The sequence below is a fragment of the Dryobates pubescens genome, chromosome 21 (genome assembly GCF_014839835.1).
Source record: "Dryobates pubescens isolate bDryPub1 chromosome 21, bDryPub1.pri, whole genome shotgun sequence".
Lineage (NCBI taxonomy): Eukaryota > Metazoa > Chordata > Aves > Piciformes > Picidae > Dryobates > Dryobates pubescens.
In genome coordinates this window covers 15224010-15248572 of record NC_071632.1, presented here as the reverse complement: position 1 = coordinate 15248572, position 24563 = coordinate 15224010, and the positions used below count along the sequence as shown (strand labels likewise).

General features: G+C 41.2%; 1 protein-coding gene across 2 annotated transcripts in view; it reads right to left on the bottom strand.

The window, feature by feature from the left end:
- PRKAG2 (protein kinase AMP-activated non-catalytic subunit gamma 2) overlaps positions 1–24563 on the bottom strand; it is a 185101-nt gene that overhangs the window by 148815 nt on the left and 11723 nt on the right. The window contains exon 1 of one of the 2 annotated variants that reach the window (XM_054171409.1): positions 14686–14783. The exons of the other annotated variant lie outside the window; for it this stretch is intronic. Within the exon in view, the coding sequence (XP_054027384.1) occupies positions 14686–14709 (24 nt within the window). The 5' untranslated portion in view covers positions 14710–14783. Of the gene's footprint in view, positions 1–14685; positions 14784–24563 lie in introns of those variants that run through there. 2 annotated transcript variants of the gene reach the window in all.

The following is a 24563-nucleotide window of genomic DNA, read 5'->3' as shown; positions in this document are numbered from 1 at the left end:
TCTAATACCTTAAAAAAATAGTTTTAAACTCATAAACTTGATATATGGCTTCAGCTATAGCCACATGCTCAAAACAGGGACTGCAACTGGATGTACTATTTGGCAGTTCCTATTTTAACAACCTGGTTTAAGTTGCCTTCAAGCTTTGCCAGATGGTAATGAGAGGGCAAAAATTTTTCCAAAGCTGCATCTGCCCCAAACAAGAACTAGCTGGGAAAACTTCAGCCAAAATATTCAAGCTATTTCTTAGAAATGTTGTGGAAAATGTCATTTCTGTACAAGAAACAATGTTCTGGTGAATTTTAGAAGGAAATTTCCAGCACAAATTTGGTTTGAGTCAAAGAATTTTGATCTGTCAGGGCAGACTGCATGAGACACACATCTCTGTTCTTAAAAAGTGCACCTAAATTCAGCTGCTTTGTACAGAAACTTGCACTGAACAAGCACTGGCAGCAATTCTCAAAAGAAGATAATTTGGCCACACCAGCTAATAAGCAGCTACAGCATCCAGAAGTATCTCAAGGTGAGCAAGAGATTGAGAGGCAGAGGACATATAAGCATATGTTTATATGAAGTCCTTATACGTTAATTTGGACTGGGATAGTCAGGAGAATCTCAGGACATTCATACAGAATCACAGAAATAGAAAAAAATTCACAGAATCATAGAATCAACCAGGTTGGAAAAGACCTCAGAGATCATCAAGTTCAACCTATCACCCAACACCATCTAATCAACTAAACCATGGCACTGAGTGTCTCATCCAGTCTTGTTTTTAAACACTACCAGAGACAGTGACTCCACCACATCCCTGGGCAGCACATTCCAATGGCCAATCTCTCTTTCTGTGAAGAATTTCTTCCTCACATCCAGCCTAAACTCCAACATTGTTTTAGAATCATAGAATTGTTGGGGATGAAGGAGACCTCAAGGATCATCCAGTTCCAACCACCCTGCCATGGGCAGGGACATCATACACCAGATCAGGTTACCCAGAGCCACATCCAGCCTGGCCTTAAAATCTCCCAAGGATGAGGCTTTTACCACCACCCTGGGCAACCTGTTCCTGTGTCTCACCACCCTCATGGTGAAGAATTGCTTCTTAACATCCAATCTGAATCTACCCATTTCTATTGTTTTTTTTCCATTCCCCCCAGTCCTATAATTACCTGACACCTTAAAAGTCCCTCACCTGCCCCATTTTCCCCCTTTTTTCCCTCAAATCCCAGAGCACCTGGGCTCTGTTGGAGTCTCCTCCCACCCCAGGTGTGGCCACTTGGCCCTCCCCACCCACTCCCCTTTATAATCCCACCAGGAAAGACAGAAGCCCCAAGATGAGCCCATTGGGGCTGGAGGATCCTCCTCTCATCACTGGTGAGTGCCCATGGTGCACACTGGGTGATGGTGGTGGTGACAACAAAGGCCGGGGGGCCTGGTGGCCCCCCGGTTGTTAGGACCAGAATTGATGACTATCTCACTATCATCCACGGGTGCTGGCTGGGCTGTTTCTCTTCAAAAGCCACTGTGGAGAGAGCAGTGAGAGTTGAGACCACACAACTCTCACTGTTCTTTGATGCTATAGACTCAGGGCTAGGATCTGTTATTCCACAATACATCTGATTTCCACTCAGAACTGGAGGCTCCTGACTAATACCAAAAAATGCCACTGAAGATGGTAGAATTAAAACATTTAGCCTAAATTAGATCAGAATAATTTCCACATTTGTTCTATGTTCTGAACTAAAACCTACTTATTTTTTCTAGGCAAAAGTTATTACTGGTATTTTAAAATACTGGGTGCTGCCTGTAACTGGTATTCTTTCAGCCTAGAGCACATTAAATAATTGAACTCAAGTCTGGGAGAGAAAAAACAAAACACACACCTAGCTATGTTTGCTGTAGAAAATAGAAATTCCTTTCTGAAGCAGAATAACACTGTCAGAGAAGTCCTCATATTGCAACTAGCAGTTTTAGCAGCTCAAAAGAGTACTAACTCTTCTTTGTGGTATCCCAGAATAATTAGATCTCCAGAGGTTATCCTCTGATTTGTAAGAGTCAATAAAACAGCAGCATGCATACATAAAACATAGTGTGCTCTCTCTTGGTAGCTACATTTGACAACTACTACAATCCCACACCTGGTTTTCCCCAATCACTAAAAACCAATGAGGCCAAATGAATGGTTTCAAAAGTCAAAAGCAAAGAAAGACTGTCCCAGACAATAAGGCCAGTCTAGCTCTGTCTTCTGTTTCCCTGTGCCTGAAGAATTCAAACTCTCTATATAACTTCTGAAGGCCAAAGAGGAAGCTTGAAGAGCTGCAAGAAGTTTAGTGAAAAGTGGAAGCACATTTCACAGCATGTTAACCACCAACAGCTTTTGTTTGAAATTTCAAACATAAGATCAAGCAATTCAGGCCCCAAACCTGAAGCAGTTATTTGCAATCCCCAATCTGTGTGCAAAAGAATAAAGAAAACCTGCTCTTTGTACTGCTGTTAGAGCTGTTTACTTTTTGGTGTGAGTTTGCAGTTCCTGAGATCTTATACTATGCTCTGTAACCACAGAGCTGCAAAGGTTTCAGAACTCTACTAGACCTTGGGCCAACAGTTCAACAAACAACTATAAAAGAAGAGTTCAGATCTTCAAAGTGAAAGAGGAAGGAAATCAACTGTCAGCTGGCTTAACAAAAAGGAAAAATAAAAAATATGCAGATGACTTTTTGCTGACCGGTTTACTTTGGCAAAAAAGCCCTGAGAGCCTACGAGACTAGTCATGAAAGGGAGAAGAAGCTTAGAGGCCGTACTGTATCTTTTCAACAGGGATGGGCTATGTGGACTTTCATAAAGGGCAGTCTGTGCCAATCCCTCTCCTTTTTGGGTGACCAACTGTGGTAGTTTTAGGCTATGCCACACCAACACCTAAGCAGCCCCATCACACTAAGTAGCACCATCTAAGCATGTCGTCAAACAATCATACAAATCATGCTCCAAACCACTCAATCAGTACTAAAATGATCTTCTCCACACTCAGAAGATCTGATCCCCTAGACATCTAGGCTAGCAGCCCATCCATATGTACTATATTATTACTAATAGCAGTCCAGAGGCTGCATTATATTGCCAACAATGGTAATCTCCACAGGTCATGTTCCTATACTGATATCTGTGAAAATTTTTGACCACAAATAATTAATATATAACACTAAAATCTTTGCATCAATTGTAGCAACTAAGAATGACTCTAAGAGAAACATCTTACCTTTCTCAAGTACCTCAACACTTTAAAATGGTAATGTGGTTCTCATTGTTGCCTGTTCTACATGGTTGTAAGGGGTTTTAAGCAGTTCCTAAATAGTGCCACCTTCAAGAAAAAGTCTACATTTTGGAGACAAGGCAGCCCAGTAGGCAAATCCCAGAGGTGCTGAGAACAGAAAGATCTTCTGAAGCCAAGAAGCTATTCATAAGTTTGAAAATAAGTTCTCCTAAAAAAAGCTCTGCAGAAAAGAAGCTTGGCTGAACTGGCGGCTACCAGTGAAACGTGAATCTGGACAGCTCTTCAAGGAGCAACAGGTCTGCTCCCATTCCTGAGCTGCCAACACACTGAAGTAGCTTTTGAAACGCACAGGACAAATGAGCAGGAAAATTAAGAGCAGCAAATGAAAAATATTATAAAGATGAAGGCAGAAAGCTGGTCACTTATTAGGAATTTCTAGGCTGTGACTAATTTGTGAGTTATTCTTCAGTTATTCTGGGTTTATAAGATCATAATTATAAAAATACTTCTTAAGCCACTGCAAACGTTTAGTGAAGATGCTGGGCTGATATTATTTTTTTAAGGAATCATATAAGATCTTTGTAGGGCAAAGTTGAAGAGTGAATTTCAGACAAATGCTGATCAGTTAAAATGGAGAGGAGTTTACAATAACATGCAAATAAAGCCTCTCATGCCTAGAGAGTTCTGCAAGCATTCTAACTCAACTTCACAACAGAACTATCAAGGAGATAAAGACAAATTATCTTTTTTTTTTTTTTTTTTTTTAATTAAGGAAAGAAAAACAAAGTCATTTACCCAGAGTGACTGTGGGAGCAAGCAGGAGCTGATGAGCTTTTGTTCTTCCGTCACGCACTAGTCGGCACCTGACTTGGATCTACCCAGGCACCATTTCTCACCACAGTTACTAGAGCTGAGACAAATTCCTCACTGCAAGGTCTGTGCCTGTGTCAACACCATCAACCAGCATCTCAACAGAAAGATATGGGAGCACTTTCTAACAAAACAGTTAAGCAGCAAGATGAATTAAGGACCGATTCTGCTTGCAGGCTTGGTACATGAGTCTCATTAAAGGTAACAACAGATATGAGACTCATGTGTAAGGGAAAGTGATTAGAGTCTTCAATCCAATCAGAGTTGGGTTTACTGCACTGTTCCACTTCAACAACTTCTTTGCTGCCTACACTGATGCCGTTTTCCCAAAGAAGTTTATCTGTACTTGCATTCTTTTTTCTGCAGAGAATTTTCTTAGAAAATGCAAATGTTCTGTGTTCAGCTCTGCTAACAAGGCTGTCTCTGAGAAAAAGTGGTCACACCTGGATAATTGGAAGGTGAGGATTAGGGCCTGTTGCAGAACTAAGGACTTCAAACAAAGCTATAACAAAAGCTCATAATTCAGTGAGGGTGGACAACTGCACAGAGGGATGAAGATATACACAGGCCCTTTATTTCATTGTCCAACATGGCAAAAATGCAACATCCCACATACTCCATATCCTTGGAAAGAGTGGTTATGTGAGGGATGCCATAGCATCATGTCTTCCTTCCATCTGAATTCAGCAGAAACAGCTCTTCAATTTGTAGGTCTGCCTGTGTGCAGAACCAGGGTTAGAGAGCTGGTTGGGGGAGCACCTTTGTTCTGCTTCAAGAAGCTGAACTGAGTGATATCCTAAGGCATGGAATGGGAAGCCAATACCTTCAAAAGGTGTGTCACAGAGATGTGGCTTAAGACTTTGGCTTTAATTTCATAAAGGCTGAACCCATTCTAGTTTCAATTGTTTCCTCCCACAGCAGACAATATAATTATGAGCTGTCTGATGATGCACAGCAGGAATCAAATATAGTTTTTGTAACACAAGCTCAGGCTTCCCTTCACCACATATCACAAATTGAACAGGAAAAAAAATAATAATTGAATAGTCCTGGCCTTAAGTGTCTTTAACATTTCTCTCACATGCCTTCAACATATTCTTATGACATTTGTAGTCACTTTTTTCTCCCTTCATCCAGTGCTTATGTATTCAAATTATTCATGCTAGGGATGAACTTTCTCCAAACAGGATTCCATGCAGTCTGCAGTTTTCATCAAATTACCAAATTAACACAGAAAATAAACCCTGAAAGACACAAACACATAGGTACAGGCATCCATTCTTCTATGTTCCTTCAATAGCATCAAGTCCATTTTCCCTGTGCACTTGGAACACTGAGTCCTCCACTCCTACGGTGAAAGAGCAAGGTCCTCTAGGTGCCAATCTTTTTGTCTCTCAAGTCCTCATCTGCACTACTCTCCATTCTTTGGCATCAGAAATGTGGCATTACTTTGGCAGAAATTGCACCTTCCCTTCAGCAAGACACAGGGATTGCTTTTGGGAAAGGGAGCTCCAGAAAAAGTACAAATTTTAACTCACAAACAGGTCAGGTAGATTTTCTGTTCTATTGCTTTATTATGTGTTTACATTGCAAAATCTCCATCCAGGCTAAAATGTCACCCAAGGTGTTCACCAAACACTTTAGGGAAATATTGGCACTCCTGCAAAATACACCAGCCCTTTCCATCTTGCTTGGAGTTAGAACATAGTACAAAGGCTGCCCACAAAGTCAAGCACAGATTTAAGAACAAAAAGTGTTCTGACTCGTTAAAGCTCCTCAGCCAACACACCCTCCCGCAGCCATTTCCACAACCCATGAGAAGACGAAGACTGGAGCTGGGAGGGGTGAGTCAGTTGTCACTGTAGTGTAACACCAAGTCACACCACTATCCTTGTTTGCTTTGCTGCTTGCAGAGATTTCTTCATGTGCTGTCTGGGTAACACTGATGAAAGCAGAAACCCTGACAAAAGCCATGCTTCACTGTAGTGGGCTTGCTGTGATAATATTTATATAATAAATAGGTGCTGAGTATGCAAGGGTGAAATATGACCCTGGCAATTTTTTTGGTTTTCAAAGCACAGAAACATTGCCTGATTAGTAAACACACTAACAATATCCAAACTACTACGAACTATTACCTACACAGTAATTCTAACTACCAAACATCTTTAAGAGTGCAGAAGTGAGGAGAGATTTAAGCAGCCAAAAATGTAAAGCTTTCATTTCAGCACTGTTGTATATTTCTGTTGCTTTTAGGTGGAAAAACATGGGCATGATACAATACCCAGCTAGCCATGCAGCAACCTGTCCAATTTACAGCAGTACTTGGCAATTTCAGGTTTTTCTTCAGGTGCTGACAGTCATGATGCAAAAAAAAAAAAAAAAAAAAAAAGCCAGATTACAGCCTTTGTTCTCTCTGGAATCACAAAATTGAAGAGGGATGGTAAAAAAACAACCTCAAACCTTCCTGTTTAGGTGGAGCTCAGGAGATAGACAAAGAGATTATACTAGTACATATGTCCATTTTTCCACAACCCAGCACACCACCCCGGATCGATGAGCCATAGAATCCTAGAATGGTTTGAGTTGGAAGGGTCAGTATCACTACTACTACTAAGGTTGGAAGAGACCTCAAAGATCATCGAGTCCAACCTGTCACTACTGCCCACTGCAGGCTTGAACTCACAAACCTTCCCATTAAGGGTCTTATGTGCTACCAACTGAGGTCCTTTAAAGGTCATCTAGTCCAATCCCCTCACACAGGAAGCAGGGACATTTTTAATTAGACCAGGTTGTTCAGAGCACCATCCAACCTGACCTTGAATATTTCCAGGGGTGGGGCATCTACTGCCACCCTTGGTGACCTGAAGCTTTCTGTTCTTCAGGCTGAACAACCGCACATCTCTCAGCCTTTCCTCATAGGAGAGGTGTTCCAGGTCTCTGTTTTTGTGTGATACTCCTCTAATTCACTCTGACATGGAAGCGTTTTACAATCAGCGGACTCAAACCACATCTGTAGTCTTAAAAACTCCAGATGTTGCATTGATGATAGAGTGATATTCTGGGTCCACAGAAGCTGAAGATGGAATTTCCTAGGGTCTCAGTAGATCCAGTTTCTAGCTACAGATCCCTAAATACACACAGCAATACGAACCTAAACTTGAAAATTTTTACTTTGAACTGTGGCTGAGAGTTGTGGTTACTTTGGGAAGACAAACTCCATTTTTAGCAAATTAGTGTAAAAGGCATTTCACCAAGATCCAAAACGTGACCATAAGAGCAGAGGACAGTTCAGGTTGGAAGGGATCTACATAAATCTTTACCCCAATCTGAAGTTCAAACCATGCTAGGAGTTCAGACCAGGGGTTTAAAAGAAAAATATACCCACACCAAGAAAGTGACTCTACAAACACTCCATATTCAAAATAGGAGAAAAGAATTAATTCAGTACCATCTCAGGTTTTGGAAAACATATTTGGAACATTCAGTTTAGGTTGTGCAGGAAAACAGAAAACACTGGGTGGGTAGGGAATTGTTTTGGCGTTATATAAGACACTGGTTAAAAAATTCATGTGACTTCAAAGGGAGATTACACAAGATGACAGACGTAGGGTGAAATTCTGGCTCTGATTAAAATCACTGGCAAAAATCCCACTGGCCTGACCACTGCCAGGATTTCACCTCTAATCGGAAGTGCCCATGTTTTACCGTGCAAACCCATGTATGCAGCCCCAGACCCCTCTTACAAGTACATCTCTCCGCAACAATAAAGCTTGCAAAACATTTTGTGATTGCCCCCCAGAGCTGTGTGTGTGGGTTGTCTCGTTTTTAAGACACTCTCTTTTCCACTGTACATTTTTCTTCCTGTACAAATTAGGAAGACTGTGTATGCAAGTAAAAACAATGGAATTGTCTGGGAAAAAAAAGCTGTGAAACAGATTTTTCTGTACTTTCAAGCCAAGGCTTTAGGAATAGCAAGGAGCACAGAATCTTTTCTCCTATTTCCATGTCTTTCCTGACACTGATGAAGCTGGAAAGACAATGCTCCATCTTCATTAACAGCACAAGGATGTTACCCTGACACACAGTAGCTTGCACAGCATCCTTTAGAAAAGCACTCTGAGACCAGGACAATGCCTGTGAGACCCAGGAGAGTGCTGAGGTGGTAATACTGTTCACATTGGTATTTCGTCTCCACATCTATGTTCTCCTTTTTAGTGTCCACCTGCTTTGGGGGCAAAAAAATCATGACAGAAAAAAAACAGCTGAAAAGTTATTACTGAAGTGTTCCTTGTGCCACACATAATGTGTCATGTAGAGACTGGAAGCCCAAAGGCAGTCAGATTAAAACCAAATTCTGGCCCTGACTCTCACAGTGTTTCCTTGTTGCTCTGGACAAATGCCGCTTCATTGTTCCAGTGTGCCCTGCACCAGCAAGCCTCTGCAGGAAGTCAATAGAGCAACAGAGGGAGACCCAGCTACCTTTCTGTGCAGCTGCCAGTGCACCGTTAAAAACACACATGATAGAGCTTCCTCAGATGCTGCCTGGGGATGCCTGCCCTTCCCAGCAAGTCTGGAGGTTATGCATTATCATATACTCTACCCTGCCAAGTAAACCCAATGCATCCTGTTTTAATTTGGCAAAAGGCATTGCCACAATCCATCCCAATGCCACCCTTTGTTGTTGCTGCACTTTAGCAAGAGGTTTCCCCAGCTAAAGAATGAGCATAAAGCTCTTCTACAGCAGAATTGTTGTGATAGTTAACTGTGCAATGATTGTAAAGGCCTCTGAAAGTACAGATCACTGTAGTGCTGAATTACTAACTCTGATTATTATTGTTTATACAGAATACAGAATTAACCAGGTTGGAAAAGACCTTTGAGATCCAGTCCAACCTATCACCCAACACCATCAAATAAACTAAACCATGGCACTAAGTGCCCCATCCAGCCTCTTCTTAAACACCTCCAGTGATGGTGACTCCACCACCTCCCTGGGCAGCACATTCCAATGACCAATCACTCTATGAAGAATTTCTTCCTAACATCCAGCCTAAACCTCCCCTGGCACAGCTTGAGACTGTGTCCTCTTGTTGCTGGTTGCCTGGGAGAAGAGACCAATCCCCACCTGGCTACAACTTCCCTTCAGGTAGTTGGAGACGGCAATAAGGTCTTCTCAGAGCCTCCTCTTCTCCAGGCTAAGCAACCCCAGCTCCCTCAGCCTCTCCTCATAGGCCTTGTGCTCCAAACCCCTCCCCAGCTTTGTTGCCCTTCTCTGGACACATTCCAGCAACTCAACATCTTTCCTGAACTGAGGGCCTCAGAACTAGACACAGGACTCAAGGTGTGGCCTAGCCAGTGCAGTGTACAGGGGCAGAATGACTTTCCTGCTCCTGCTGGCCATACTATTCCTGATCCAGGCCAGGGTGCCATTGGCCTTCTTGGCCACTTGGGCACACTGCTGGCTTATGTTCAGCCTACTCTCAACCAGCACCCCCAGGTTCCTCTCTGCCTGGCTGCTCTCCAGCCACTCTGACCCCAGCCTGTAGCACTGCATGGGGTTGTTGTGGCCAATGTGTAGTACCCAGCACTTAGAAGTGTTATATCTCATGCTGTTGGACTCTGCCCATCTCTCCAGCCTGTCAAGGTCCCTCTGCAGAGCTCTCCTACCCTCTAACAGATCAACACCTGCCCCCAGCTTGCAGAACTTTGGGTTAGGGTATACAAAGGTAAGAGAAGATTAATTATAACTTGTCTTAAAAGCAAAATAGGAGGAAGTGGAACGCCCTCCATTTTGCTCTCATGAAAAAACAATCAGTTGGAGCAGCCTGAAGATGCTGAGATCATCAAGGTCATTAGCCAGCCTCAAAAGTGCTGAAATGAGCACTGAGCACAAAGCACACAAGAAAGAGATCAATTGGCTCCTCTCAGTAGCACACAAACCAGCAATACAGTTTCATGAACATATCAAATACTCTTTCTCAGACAGGTGCAGTGACAAGCCTTAACATGTATATGTCTGAAAAGCATCAGCTTGGGAAAGGACCTCTTCCCAAAACCACCAGTTTGATTTTTGCAAAGAATCTTCAATGCAAGTTTTCAGTGTTTTAAACATAAGTGGTGTACTCTACTGTGCCCAATGCAAACACTGTGTGACCTGTACACTTCTGGACTGTGGAAGGAGCAAGAGAGGCAGCTGTGGCTGCAGGGAGATAGGTGCTTTATTAGTGTGTTCTCAGAACTGATATGGAAAGATCCAGCACAACTGCTATGTGAACATACAGCCCTCATAGACATGTGTAAAATACAGCATGTGAAAAATGCTTTTAGAGCAGCTAAGCACCTGCCTAGTTTCTTCAAAGGGCCTGTAGGAGCCACAGATTTTTTCCCATCACAAAATAATCGAATCGCAGACTTTATCACAGACACCTTGTACTATGAACTCTACTCTCCAAAAGTATTGACATCATTGCCCAAATAGATAAAATAGCTAGTAACAAGAAAAATTAACCCACAGCTAGCAATACTTTAAAAGTCAATGGATTTTCACCTTGATCATATCTCCCTAAAGAAGGAAGCACTGCCCTCTAGAAGAGCTCAATACAAGACTATCAGAGTTTGAAAGTCTAGGTACTTCAAGTGAAACTGTGGTTCCTGTACAGAGAAGTTTTTGCTGGCTGGAGTAGCAGAGTAAGCTAATTTCACCAGAGGATGGGGAAGGCTTAGACCTCTTTGGCTGAACACACTGTATCTGCTAATCAGAATTAATATGCTTGATTCAGCCACTATTCCTTTATTTGGATCTAAATGTTTGCAAAATCAGCAGGGTTTTTTTTCTTTTTTTCTTCTCTGTAATCTTGCTGCAGATGGAAATTTCCATACTACCGTTCTGCAATGACTGTAAACAGGAGACTGGTTTCAACATCATCAGATCTTAACCCTTCATATAAAGAAGTGTGTCTGAAAAATTAGTAGGGAAGGGACAGCAGGGCAATTCAACAAGGGCTCTGTGCAAAAAGGAGGAACTGAGACTGAGCTACAGCTCTGCTCAGCTCCCCATTCTTAAATTCGAAAACAAAAAAAGGGGGGGAGGGGAAGCTAAAAAATAAAGTCACTCATTTTGCAGAACTTAACACTTCACTGTCAAATGCTGCATCTACTCCTTAGTCCTGATACATATTAGCTTGAACACGACAAAGTAAACTAGTTGTAAGAAAAAGGCCTATAGAAGTGATACAGGATTCCTTCCAGCTTTCTCACATCTTAGTTCAAAGCACACGTAGTTTTCAGTACTGAATGTCTTCATTCTTGAGCTACAGCATCCCAAAATCAACATTTTTAGTCTTTTTCGTTAACTTGAAGAGTGAACAGGGACAGAGTCTGCATCTTTAAACACAATCTTTCATATTACTGGGCTGCTGTGTGGAAGCAGCAGCAGACAATGCTGGGGACTTCCACCATCCATGCTTTAGATCCCTTCAATTTGCTGTGCATGCTGGAGATGCAGTGATTCTGGCTCTGTCATGCCTTTAAATAGAGCATGACTTCCAGAACTACGTGTACACAGGAAAAGGAGACAGGGTTTCTGAATTTTCAACTCTGGTTCTGTGCCCAGCAGTTGACTTTCAAGCTACTTCAGTCTTCAGACCTTGATGGAGGGATGAAATGTTTCAAGGGTGTATTTATGTATTTTGAGCCTATGTTACCAGAGGAATAGATTGTCCCTGCCAGGCCTCTCCATGGCAGTATCCAGGCAGGCTGGTTTTGTTTTCTCTCCAAGGAAGAATAAAGTAAAACAATAATAAAATAACAGGTTTTAAAACCCCCAAATTAAAAATCTAACAAGTTCAACAGTGATTTGGGGTGAAGTACCAAAATCTAGGTCTTCCTTAAGGCTTAAGTTATAAATCAAATGCAAAACTGTCAAAATCTTGCATCACATCCAGAAAACAGACACATATTTCAAGTTCAGAAAGAACATTTCAAAACCTTGAAATACAACCAGCCTGGGTAACAGCTGTACATTCTCCAAGCAGAGATGTTCTGGTTCATGACTTCTGACCTCTATAAGGAGAAGTGATCCAGCCTTGTGCAGTCTGCAATCTCCAGTGGAGATGACTTACCCCCAGAAGTGTCAACTGAATGTCTCCACCTTTCATAGGACTACAAGGATTCTTTATTGTCTGCTGTTTAACATGTTTAAGCCTTCCTCTACTTCCAGCATAGTTTTGCCTCTAAGGGAAAATACTATAGTGAGTCCAATGGAGGGCTATGATTATGATTAAGGGACTGGAATATCTGCCTTATGAGGAAAAGCTGAGAAACCTGAAGCTGTTTCACCTGGAGATGAGCAGACTGAGAAAGGATATAATTAATGTTTATAAATATCTTAAAGGTGAGTGTCAAGAAGAAAGGGACAGTCTCTTTTCAGTAGTACCCTTTGGTAGGACAAAGTACAAACTGGAACACAGGAAGTTCCACCTCAACATCAGAAAAAACTTCTTTACCGTGAGTGTGGTGTAGCACTGGAACAAGCTGCCCAGAGTGGTTGTGGAGACTCCTTCTCTGAAGACTTTAAAAACCCATCTGGATGTGTTCCTGTGTGGCCTGCCCTAGGTGATCCTGCTTTGGCAGGGTGGTTGGCCTGGATGATGTTTTGAGGTCCCCTCCGACCCATACCATTCTGTGGTACCATGATTTGCTCCCTGTAGTTCTACATCCACTAATTAAAGAGCACATCTCATCTGCACTGCAACACTAGCCATGCAAAACCAATCAACTATCTCTCACACTCGTGAACTGAAATCTGTGAAGTCCCATTTCACTGACAAACCCAGATATTGCTGCATCTTTCCAAAACAAAAGGAATCTTCTCCCTTGCAGAGGGGATTCCTCTTATTTTTTGGCTGAACCTAACCAGAGGGGCCTGGCAACCCTGGCCTTATGTGAGTACCAGGCCACTTAATTCCTTGTCAGAGTCTGCAGCCTACATGTATTTTTAAAATTAATATTTATTTGACCATTTTGACTTCCTTTTGAGTTCTGCATATCTTTTACTGGGCCTGATTTCTCTAAACTAGCAGTAACCTCTGCAACTTAAAATCTGTATTTCCATACACATTGGCATCAATACTTTGCAAGATTGTGGCTTTAATTATTTTTTTTAAAGTGCCATACACAGAAATGGCTACTTTCATACACATGTCAGAAGGGGCTTTGGCTTGCTGCTGAATTATTGCATAGATTCCACACACTTCTCCAAGAAAAGATCTGTAATTGTTTAGTGGTTGGACTGCTGGCAGAATTCCCTGCCTGAGGCTGTTTTTATAAATAGGCCTAGGGACAAACAAACAAGCTACTAATAACAAGTCAACTATTCTGTTTTGAAGCAGCCCTACTTTGTCTTGCCCAGCACACAAGAAACTCAGAGGGCAAATATAGCAAAACCCGTGGTAAGAAGTAGGGGCACATCATGCCAGGACTCAGTGGCACTTCTATTTCTCTAAAATGCTAAAAATTCAGTTAACCAAAATAAGCTTAATTTGAGGGAAATACACAAGGCTTTATATAGCTGTGCTGTTTCAGACCTCCATTTCCACAAGGCAAAATCACTCATTAACAGACATCACCAACTCGAGACAGTCTGGTGAATACCTAAAGCAAGCTGGTCTTGCTTTTCCCACTGGTTCTTTTCACCATGCCCAACTCACAATTACATGAAATAACTGAAGAATACTGAGGACATCCCATTTCACTCTTATGAAGTTTTCAGATCTGTCACGAAAACTAAGGTATCTAATTACAGCTTTTACTGAGAGCTGCTGTTTCCATTGGGTAATCTCTTGGGTACTTAACCAAGAGCAAAGGTCAGATTTTTCTGCCACCTCTATTTCAATGTGTTCATTCTGGTGATGAGACCAAGTCTCATCACACTACAAAATTTGTATCTTGTTTTTACAGTTTTGTGAATGCAATTTAGGCTTCCGAGATAAATACTCAAGCCTATTTATTAGTTCTTAGTAGCCTTCTTTGAGAAAGACACACTGTCTTTGATAATCTTTCTATAGTATTTCATGTACTTCTTTGTCATAAAGTAACCCCCACACCAGTAAAAGACATTTTTCACCTTTGGCCTTAGAAGCTTACTTGTTACCAGCCAGTGGAAGCCAGAGGCTTCCCGGAACAGCCCATTCTCATGCAGTAACTCTTCCCAGCAGTACATCTATAGCAAATTATTCTGGAGAAAGGTAAGGAAAATTAGGCCCCTTACCCTTTTAAATGTCTCTTCTGTTGCTTATGGCTCTTCTCTCCTGTTGCTCATCTGGGAGGATGATCTTCACCAGACCCTATTGGTCCTAGCTTCCTTGATATAGGCATAACTTTGCTGCCTGCTGCCCATTTTCTCTGGTAAGCTTCCTCTCGGAGCAGCTTATTTTTTTCTTTACATACTTTCATTGGGTTTGCTTTGTCTCATCTTTCGTATCCAACCTGGAGAGCATACTTTGGCCCCACAACCCTCCTGAAAGACTTAGCAGCTCTCTTACCTCTTTTCTTATGTCACTCAGCATTAGCAGCTTAGTCTGTGAAAACAAATCATCTTCTTTGCTGGTAAGAAGAGCCACTTACACTCAACCTTCCCCTTTGTTTTCTCCTCTCTTTGGAGGAAAGATCTAGCCAGTTCTAACAGCACTTCATGTGATGATGCAGGCAAGAACATGAAGTCTAGTGGACCATATGCGATTGCTACCGAGGTGAGCACTTTCCTGATAATAGGCAGAAACGATGGAGTCAGCATGGATTAAGGACACAACGAAGCACTCAGCATTTATGGCAATGCACTGATGCAGTTCAGGGCATGTGCCGCAGCCCCAGGGGAAGCAGCACTAACATTGCTAGCATAGATGAAAAGCCTCTAGGTAATAGTGTAAAAGACACATTTTCACTGAAGAAACCCCACTCTGGTAGAACTACATTGGTCCTTGTAACAGCAGAGCAGAAAAAGGAGCTGCTAGGAACAACAGTCGAAAGGGCAGCAGCTGGTTTCTCTCCAGAATCACCAGCCACACAGACAGTTCCCTTGGCACAGCAAATGCCATGCAGCCCTCCCAGAGACTGCCCCCATAAATCAGCTTCACTAACATTAGATGAATTTGTAGTTGGTTGAATTTGAAATGGTCCACAATTTGCAACATAAAACTATCACAGATTTCAGCAAAGCACAACTTCTCAGACCTCGACAGGATGGTGGTGGGGTGAACAGACACCTAAAGGGACAACAGCTTCCTCTCAAGCAGATCTAGATTGGCAGGTGAGCCAAAGGCTCTGGATAAATGGACTGCAACAGGGCTGTTAATCCAGGGCCTTTTCCAAAAGCACTAACTCCATAGAAAAAAATAATAAAAAGTCCCTACTAAAGCTCAGGCGTCACAAATAAATTAAACATCTCACTACATTAGTTTATATACATGCAAACAGCTTTGTTCTTCGAATCTTGCACCTAGACACACAAGAAGAGGGGGAAAAAAGATTCTTTTTCAGCTTTAACAAAACCAGTTGTTTCTGCAAGTTTTTGCTGTCCTGCTGTACCACAGCTTCTCCAGCCCCACCATCAGCTTCAGCCAATTGTAAGTCACCAGTTTTCAGCACACAATACAGCTGAAACTCAATTCAACTAGTAGCACTGTAAGAAACAAATCATTATTTGCCCAGATCTTCTATTAACCTTTTATTTCCCCTCAATATCAGCACTGAAAAAGGACAGCTAACACTCTTCAAAGAAACCAGAGAAGAGATACCAAAAAGAATTTAAAAAAAAAGAGATAAACCAGGGAAGTTTATAATATGTAACACAAGGAAAAAGGAAACAAAGCTTTAAAAATTATTCCAAGCATTATCAGCCTCTCAAGCCAACAGGAGAGGATCCTACAGCAGTATCTGAAGAACTTCTACTTTAAACGAGCTCAGCTTCTTTCAAGAATGATATACCCCATCAATACAAGATGTGTGAAAAATAGGTTACCCTAAACAGAGGGAGAACAAAATATAAGCAGTCTTAGCTCCAAAGATCATGCTGTTTTAGTTAAACCACCAAACATCTTACCCTATCCACTTGCTCTAATCACTCTGCTGTAAATTTAAAGCTCTAGACAGCTACTACTGCTGCAAGGATGGTAGAAGTAGCCCTAACCAAACATGTTTAATATGTCTTTAAAATGTGGTCAGATAATTACTTTGTATTCCTGCATGAAACTGATCTATTTTCACTCATGATTCTGCAATAAGAGATCTATAGGCTACACAACCTGCAGCAAATGCTACATAAATACTTAGCAAACATAAGCCCTGTTTTAGTGGGCTATAATTCAACAAACTTTGTCAGATGTTCCCCTCAGATGTACGTATTTTTCAAGTTGAGTTTTAGTTAAAATCAAGATAAAAAGGGGGCAAAGTTAGAAAAATAAATTTCTCAAAATAAAAAATAAGCACAATATTGAATCAAAAAGAACTATCACTGCGTGTGTTGCCACAGGGTTACCTGGGGCAGCACAGGTCTGTCTTGTGCCATCTGTATGAAACTTGTCCCAGCTCTGGCTTAGCAATACACCAGAAAGCTGTGGGAAAGATCCCAATTTCTTAGTAAGTTCTTCCAAGATTTGCTTTGTACACAGAAAACTCTCTGTTAACCCATTCCTCCTGCTGTTCCTCTTTGCCACATTGGGCCACTCAAGTAGTACCCTCTCTTGCTGGCACCTTGACTATCATGGAGGACAACAAGGAATTTCAAGTCCTTTATGAAAAGAAAAGCAACAATTTTTCCACTTAGTGAAACCTAGGCAAACAACCTCAGTATGTTTAAGCTAAGCCAGACACTTCACAAAGTATACTAAGCTACTGGGCTCACTCCCTAACTGAGAGGACTAGATAACATCAGGGAGGAGAGGAACAGGCTATGTCTGAAACGTCATCATTCAACAGCTGAAGAGAGACAGAAGTGTACCTGTCTCAAGAGGTTAACTAGGAGCTATCTTTATAACACTGCTATGGATAAAGCACGTGTGATTGGAACATGCATCAGGAAGCCTGCAGGGCAGACCAAAATTTTAATACCATATATATTTATATATATTACCATTGTGAAAACTTTATCTAGAGTAATGTGTACAGTTCTGCTCACCTTCTGAGAAAAGGTTAATTCAGCTGGGAACAGGTGCACCAAAAGACTATTTTGGGGATGAGAGGAACACGGAGTCTCTCTTTGTGGGACGTGACTAAAAGAGCCTGGCTCGCTTAGTTTCACAGTTGACAGCTGAGAGTGTATATGATCCTTCTCCAAAGTTACATAAGATGCACAAATAACAACAAGGGAGAAGGGAGATAAAAGGACACTTTGTGGCTGCAGTTAGAAAATGGAAACTGTCAATAAATTTAGCTTAGAAATTAAGAAGGGGGGTGGGGGGGGAAGTAGAACTCTGGAGGAAAGCTTTCAGACTGAAGAAGTTTATTACAGAGAAGATACGATGGGACAGCCTACATGATTTTTCTACAGGAGCAGGAAATGGAAATAAATGGCAGGTTAAAGAAGGATCCTTCTTGCTTTATGCATTTTATAGAGTAAGAAGGGAAATTAGTAATAACTATTTCTAGCATTTTTTCTAGGCTCAAGAAGTTCTGCTTATACTGTAGAGACATAATAGCTGGTAGATCTGGGGAACAGAAACTGTTCAGTTGGCTAATGATCAGGAAGGGTTGTAGACATCTGGAAAGTAGGCATCGTATTTATAACGAGTTGGTCAACATAAAAAAATAGGAGGGTTCAGCAAGGTTAATTCTGAATTGTTTTCCAAATCTGGAAAGAGACCAGGACACAACATGTGGCTACATGTCAGAGAGTGACCCTTTCCGTGTTCAGAGTATTCTTTCGCTAAAGCTGCATCAAAACATACTAAACCTGTTAGAAGAAGCTCTTGCTCCCTAATGCCATACTTCTGGTCCTTCTCAAAAACATCCCATCAAATGTGCTGCAAGGATGCTATGCAAAAATACACGTGGAAATAGGGTGTATGCAGGCACACCCACGTACATATATACATGAAAAACATGGGATACTACTCATAAAAATGTATCATCTGCTTACACAAGAGTCTCAAACACCCCAGGATGTGAAGAAGAGCTGTATAATGACTTCAAAGGGGAATCAAGACTATTCTACCTATGTAAACTAATCATCAAGTAGACATCATCTCTGCAATCTACTGAATAGCCTGGAAAGTAAGCAAACTCTACTGTGAATCTGAAAGAAATTTCTTTTTAATAGATTTAGAGAAGCTCAGAAAGAGGAAGGAAAAGTTTTAAAAGTGAAATTACAAGTGAAAACAGGCTAAAGAAAGGAAAGAAAAAAAGCCAACCAACCAAAACCACTGCCTGTAAATGGATGGGAGAGGGAACATAGAAATATACCACATAGGTATTTCAAGCATTTGACCACTCGCCACCATGGTTCCTTTCACCTGTCTCATCCACCTGGAAGACTGCTTTAGTCACATCTTGTTAAACCAGACCCTTGCTGAGAGAATGCTGAACTGATCTGGCACCACCTTTCCAGGTTCAAACCACAGTTCCCACGGTGAGGCTGTGCTTTGCAGCATACACACCTCCTTAGCTCTCCCCAGGGCTCAGGGAACAGCTGGCTCTCCAGAGGCATCAGCTGCTGTAACTTCAGGAGTCTGGTGACCTGTCTTTTAAAACAGTGGGAATAACTTCCGTCGCTCCCTCAGCAGTGCTTTTATGGAGCCAAAAGCATGCCGAAACACCGCCTGCCCTTGCATACTACTCCGGTAACAAAAGAGCAGATGTACTCAGCTTAAGGCAAAGCTACAGTTTCCCATCCCTTATTTAATGCTGGCTTATTTCCATCAGCTTTAACAACAATGACTGGCAGAGAAAGGATGTTTTATGGGGAACCATAGGCTCATGGTGCTACCTGATTCTGCCTCAGATGTGTCAATTTGACTTCATCCACAACTGAAGGTATAAATCTCTTGACACAAGAGTCTGGCAACACTCCTGAGGCCAAAGGGATTCAGAACTGATATTATATAGGAAAAGCTCCATGTAGAGTCAGTGCAGAATCAGCAGTAGAATGGGCCAAGATATATGCCAGTGCTGAATTACCTAGAAAAGGCTGCCTTTCAGCATGATGGGTTTTTTAGCTTAGATATAACGTCAGGGAGCCAATGAGCTCTACTTTCCTGATTGCTATAGATTTGGGCAAGTTCCTTGATCTATTTTTTTCTTTCCAAGCTTTAAATCAGAAATAATGATACTTACAGGGCAACATGAGTATTATTAACCCAATCACTTCTCCTAAAGGTTTTGAAATTTGCAGGAAGATGGAGGAGGGCAGTGCATTAAGGTTATTATGTTATGTTGGCTCTCTCATCAGACTTTTCTCTTGAGGAGAGATTTAAAGCAAATACTTGGATCAAATACCCCATCAATTAAAACCTGGATATCCTCCAAGAGTCCACTTCTTTGGCAAGTTCAAATAAAGCAGGTGTTTAACGTGCGAGTGAAAACTTCAGTGAGACACAAAACATGACATTGGGGAACATCAGGATGTGCCTAAGAATCAACAGTCTGAAGACTGGTGATATTCACATTTCAGATTCAGAGTGATTATAGCATTGATTCTTTATTTGATTCACAGGAACCCCTCCAAACCAGGGCCACGTAGAGTGCTACAGCAGCACTTGAGTGTACGTGGAATAAACAAAACCACACTTTTCTCTAGACACAGAGAAGTAAGCTGATTGTGTCCATTCAAGATCTCACAACACTTGGCTTTAGAAAATGAATTTTGACTTTAAACTCTGTTCCACACATTGATTTTTTTGGCAAAAGCCTTCCTAACAGATATTCCAGGTGAAGTAATTTTCTTGAATTCCTGCATAAATTTTCCTAGTAGTGCTAAGCAGCAGTGAAAAACCTAGTGATCTCTGTCCCAGATCTATCTCTATGTCGATCTATATATCATCATATATGGCAAAACTTATCTTCTGAAGCCCTTCAGAGCTCTTTATATGGGAAGGTTTCAGAATTTTCTCCACATTCTCTCTACCCAGCAAAGTAACTAACTGCCAGGTCAGTGGAGTGAGTGCTCGGTTTGGGCTACATGAACCCTTCAAGAACAAATTCATCAAGGTGTTAAGGTCAAGACTGACATGTTTCATACTTCAGGGGTATCCTCCTCCTCTACAGCCCTGACACGTGGAAGAGAAGCAGAGCTGGATCCAGATAAAGCAAGCTTGTGGTTAGGAGGTCATACTGCTACTTGCAGTCTGGCTAGACTTGCCATTAACTACCAAATCAACTGTATTTTTGGACTGGTGAGGAAATGAGACATTCATGACCTGGTTCAGAAACTAAGGCTTTGTTTTAGATGACTCTGCTAATGAATTACCAGCAATAGCTGAGTTTCAGTTTAACTGAATTTCTATGATGAGCTTAATGAATACTTGGAAAAGACTTAACCAAGATTAACAGTTATTCTTACCTTGCCTTGAAGTTATACATAAAAAATACAAATATTTTGCACCAGTCACCATTGTTACATCTAATTGCCCAACAATAAAAAATCAAGAGCAAGAAAATGCTAAGACCAGAACATATAATTAAATTTCCTTCCCAAAATTATAACCTACTGTGTAGCCCAGACAATGTGCCAGACCAAGAATTCCAGCTCCAGCCACCCAAGGTAGGTTCTGTCCCTACACTGGTATCACAGATCCTTTTCCAAGCAGTAAAATGACACAGTCAGACTCATGGACAGCAGCACTGAAAAGCTTGAGGAACAGAATATCACAGAAATGAAAATATGAACTTCATAATGCCTATTTTTAATTAATTATCAGTTGGAAATGAATCTTTCTTGGAACTTCTGGAAGCTTCTCTGAAAAGTCAAGCTTTCCTTGGAACTGGCCTTGTGTGCAAATTGGGACAGATAAAAGATTTCTTCTACTAAACAGATAGTGATAAACTCTGACAGAGTGTTCAGAAAAGAAGACAGCATTAACTAAATCACTGTGATGAGTCAAAAAAAGAAAATTAAACAAAAAAAAAATCTAGTAAAGTATATGGCTGGCTTTATACACATAACACCAACCCCCCCCCCGCCATGTATTATGCAAATATACATAAAACAGTTTGAATTTCCAAATCCTCAGCTTGTGCACAAAAGCATACTTTATTCAGATGACTATTATAAATCCTTATAAAGTACAAGCCTCAGCCTCATAGCTGTCTCTTGATCTCATATAGTTACCAGCCTCTAAACAAAATATGGTCTGTCAGAATTCTGTTTGCCCTTCATGTATTTTGTCTCTACATTGGGGATGTGAAAGAGAAAGGCTGAATGCATTCATTCTTGTCTGGGCATCTTGCCAATACTCACAGGGATATTTTAGGTTTTCTGGCTCACAGTGAGTTCAACCTTTTACCTGCCTCTCCATTTAGACTGCCAGAAGAAACCACAGCCACAGAATTACAGTTGTAAAGCAATCAGAATAGCAGAGAGGGTGAACCATAGCATCAGCCATATATTATGACTCTATCCAGGCTTCACTCCCCCATATTTATCAGTTTTCCTTTATCAGGTATTTTGCACAGTCCTGCTAAGTGTTGTAAGATCTGAGGCAAGCAGCACTATAAAGGTTGTCTGCAAGGAAAGAAAGCTCTCAGCAGAACATCCAGCAGTCACTTAGCTGTTTGTCAATTATTGAACAATTGGGGGGAAAAAAATTTTAAAAAACCCCAAACTGCTCTTTTGTTATCCAGCACAAAATGCATATGGGGTACTGGTGCACCCTATTTTGCTCATTTATACTTTATACACCCACAAGTTTTAGGTGGCTCCTGCTCCCATTCCCTTAACCTGCAGTCATAATGAAATTGTAACATTTTAATCTAGTGCAGAAATCATGCCTCCAGCTCCACCACCACTGATGACAGAGGTTTCAGTGATGACATTGAAAATACTCCCACTAAGGCAAGTAACACCAGAATCACACCCAGCAGATGTAGTGGTGAGCAGCTCATATGACTGGAGAACTTCCAGCAGGTTCAGCCGCTCCCTGCTCTGCACTGAACAGGTCACTAAAGCCAAAAATTTTTCTTCCAATTCCCTCAAATGCTAATTGTGGTTATCCTCCCTGAAACAGTAGGAGCCTTGTGACTCCCATCAGCACTAAGTTCCCCATCTCGGGGCAGCCAAATTCATCAGAATTTCTGAAAAACCTGATGTTCATCTCTAAAGTTTTCCCAGGTCTCAGGGATGTAAACAGAACTAAAAATCCCTTCCTTAAAGACCCAACATGTAACTCTGAGACTGGTTTTTGATCTTTGTATTCTGTGATACTGGTGGGTTCCAGAAACTGAATCTAGAGACAGCAGCTAGTGCTTTTGGCTGGGGGAATACTGCTGAGGATATACTACTTGTGTGGAGGTTACAGTGACTTTTGGAAATCACAGTGAAGCTTGTCTTCCTGATAACTTTCACAGCACTGAATTAACATATTTTGTCTAAAAAGGGATAAATCTAATTCCATGATAAACCATGCTATCATTCTTCAATCTCACTTTTTTGCAATGCTACTAGCAATCATATTTCTACCAATAAATAGTTTTCCATCTTCTTTAACTCTGTTATAATTTTCCATATGAAATACACTCTGGCATAATCAGACTGCTTTTCAAGGTCAGTCATTGGTAGGAATAGGCATCTGTCTTGCAAAAAAAGGGCAATTGCATTGGTATAATCAAGTTAGTAATGATAGGTCCATTGTATAATCAACAAATTGGTGTTTCTGATGGCTATTCCCTTTCCTCTCAGTTCTCAGTTCACTAAGACATTTATGATGCATTTAGAAAATGGACAAAGTAAACCCTTGGAGTTTTGCCAGCTGTGCTGAATCATGCTGATTACTAATTGCACCTGTTGCATTTCACTGCAGAAAGATCAACTTCTCAACATAAACATGATGATCTTTCAGGCACAGATGAACTTGCAAGTTCCCTGTGTATCGCTTGTGTTTTCTGTTTCCTTGATGCAGAGTCTTTCAATCTCCAGGGGATGACAAATCTCAGCACGGGTTTGTAGCTTCCCTGCGTAGCTAAAATACACTATGTAATGAAGCATAGATCTACACATTTTACTTTATGAATCTCACTAACTTTAGTAACTTTTCAATTTATCATAATGCTGAATAGCTCCCATCCTGTAGGATAAATGCTCTTATGTGAAGCTCATCCTACCAAATAGTCCTCCCCTCATCACTTTCTTTACCTGATTTCTTTTTCAGAGTTTAAGCAAAACATGGTGTCAACATTTTAGCACTATTCAGCTCTTGAGAGGAGTTCCTGATTTTTATTATGAATAAAAACCCCCAAATGTGCAATTTTACTCTACTTATGCTATATAATTGATTTGTGAATCACTTCAGCCTGATCTGGATTAGAGGACACAACACGTAAGAAAGTTACGTAGGTATTTCACTCCACTTCAGCTGAATATATGTTTTGAAATGCCACTAGTATCTTCCATTAATAATTAATAAATTGACATTTCCTATTCCCAATATTTAGGCAATACCAAACAACTAGAACAAAAAATTACCAGGTCATTTCAAGCTAGCCCAGCAGTAAATTGCAACTACCTGTTACAATTCATGTTTGCTAAGTCCACAGCAAGAAATAGCCAAGAAAACCTCTAGAGGTGAACAAAAACAAACCCACAAAAACAAACAACCAAAACTTCTAAAATTATCTGGCAGGAGCAGACTAACACAGAGGATTCCTGTTGTGGGAGTTCTCCTATGCAACACGTACGTTTGCAATGAGCAAGCCCAGGCATATTTGTTTTTACGCAGTCATTTCCACACCAAGACACATTTCCATTCACCCCTCCCTCTTTCTGCTTTTGTATTCCATCGTCCACACCAACAATTAGTGGAAGTGCCTGGCTGTGCCTGTTCACATTGTTCCCAGACTTTTGTCTTCCCCAGTGAGCTCTGAAGACCATGCATTATTTGACATGACATGACTTGGGGGCCTTCTACAGCAATGGCAGTATGCAAGGAAGCAGAGACAAGGAAGAACAAAGTGCTGGTTACAACTATCTGGACAGTAGGACTCAATATGTGTTGATGTCCTAGCACACTACCTCTGTCCTAGCCCAATATTTCAGGTGACTGGACTTTAAATTACTTAGTCTTGTAAAGTGAAAAATCCTAAACCCCACTAGAAATAAAAACAGCCTAAGGTCAAGATACAAAGTTGGCTCCTTGTTCTATTTGTTTTGTGGCAGTAAAACACAGGATATGAAATAGAAAATAATCTTAGTATAGTTAGAAACCAAATCCAGATGTTT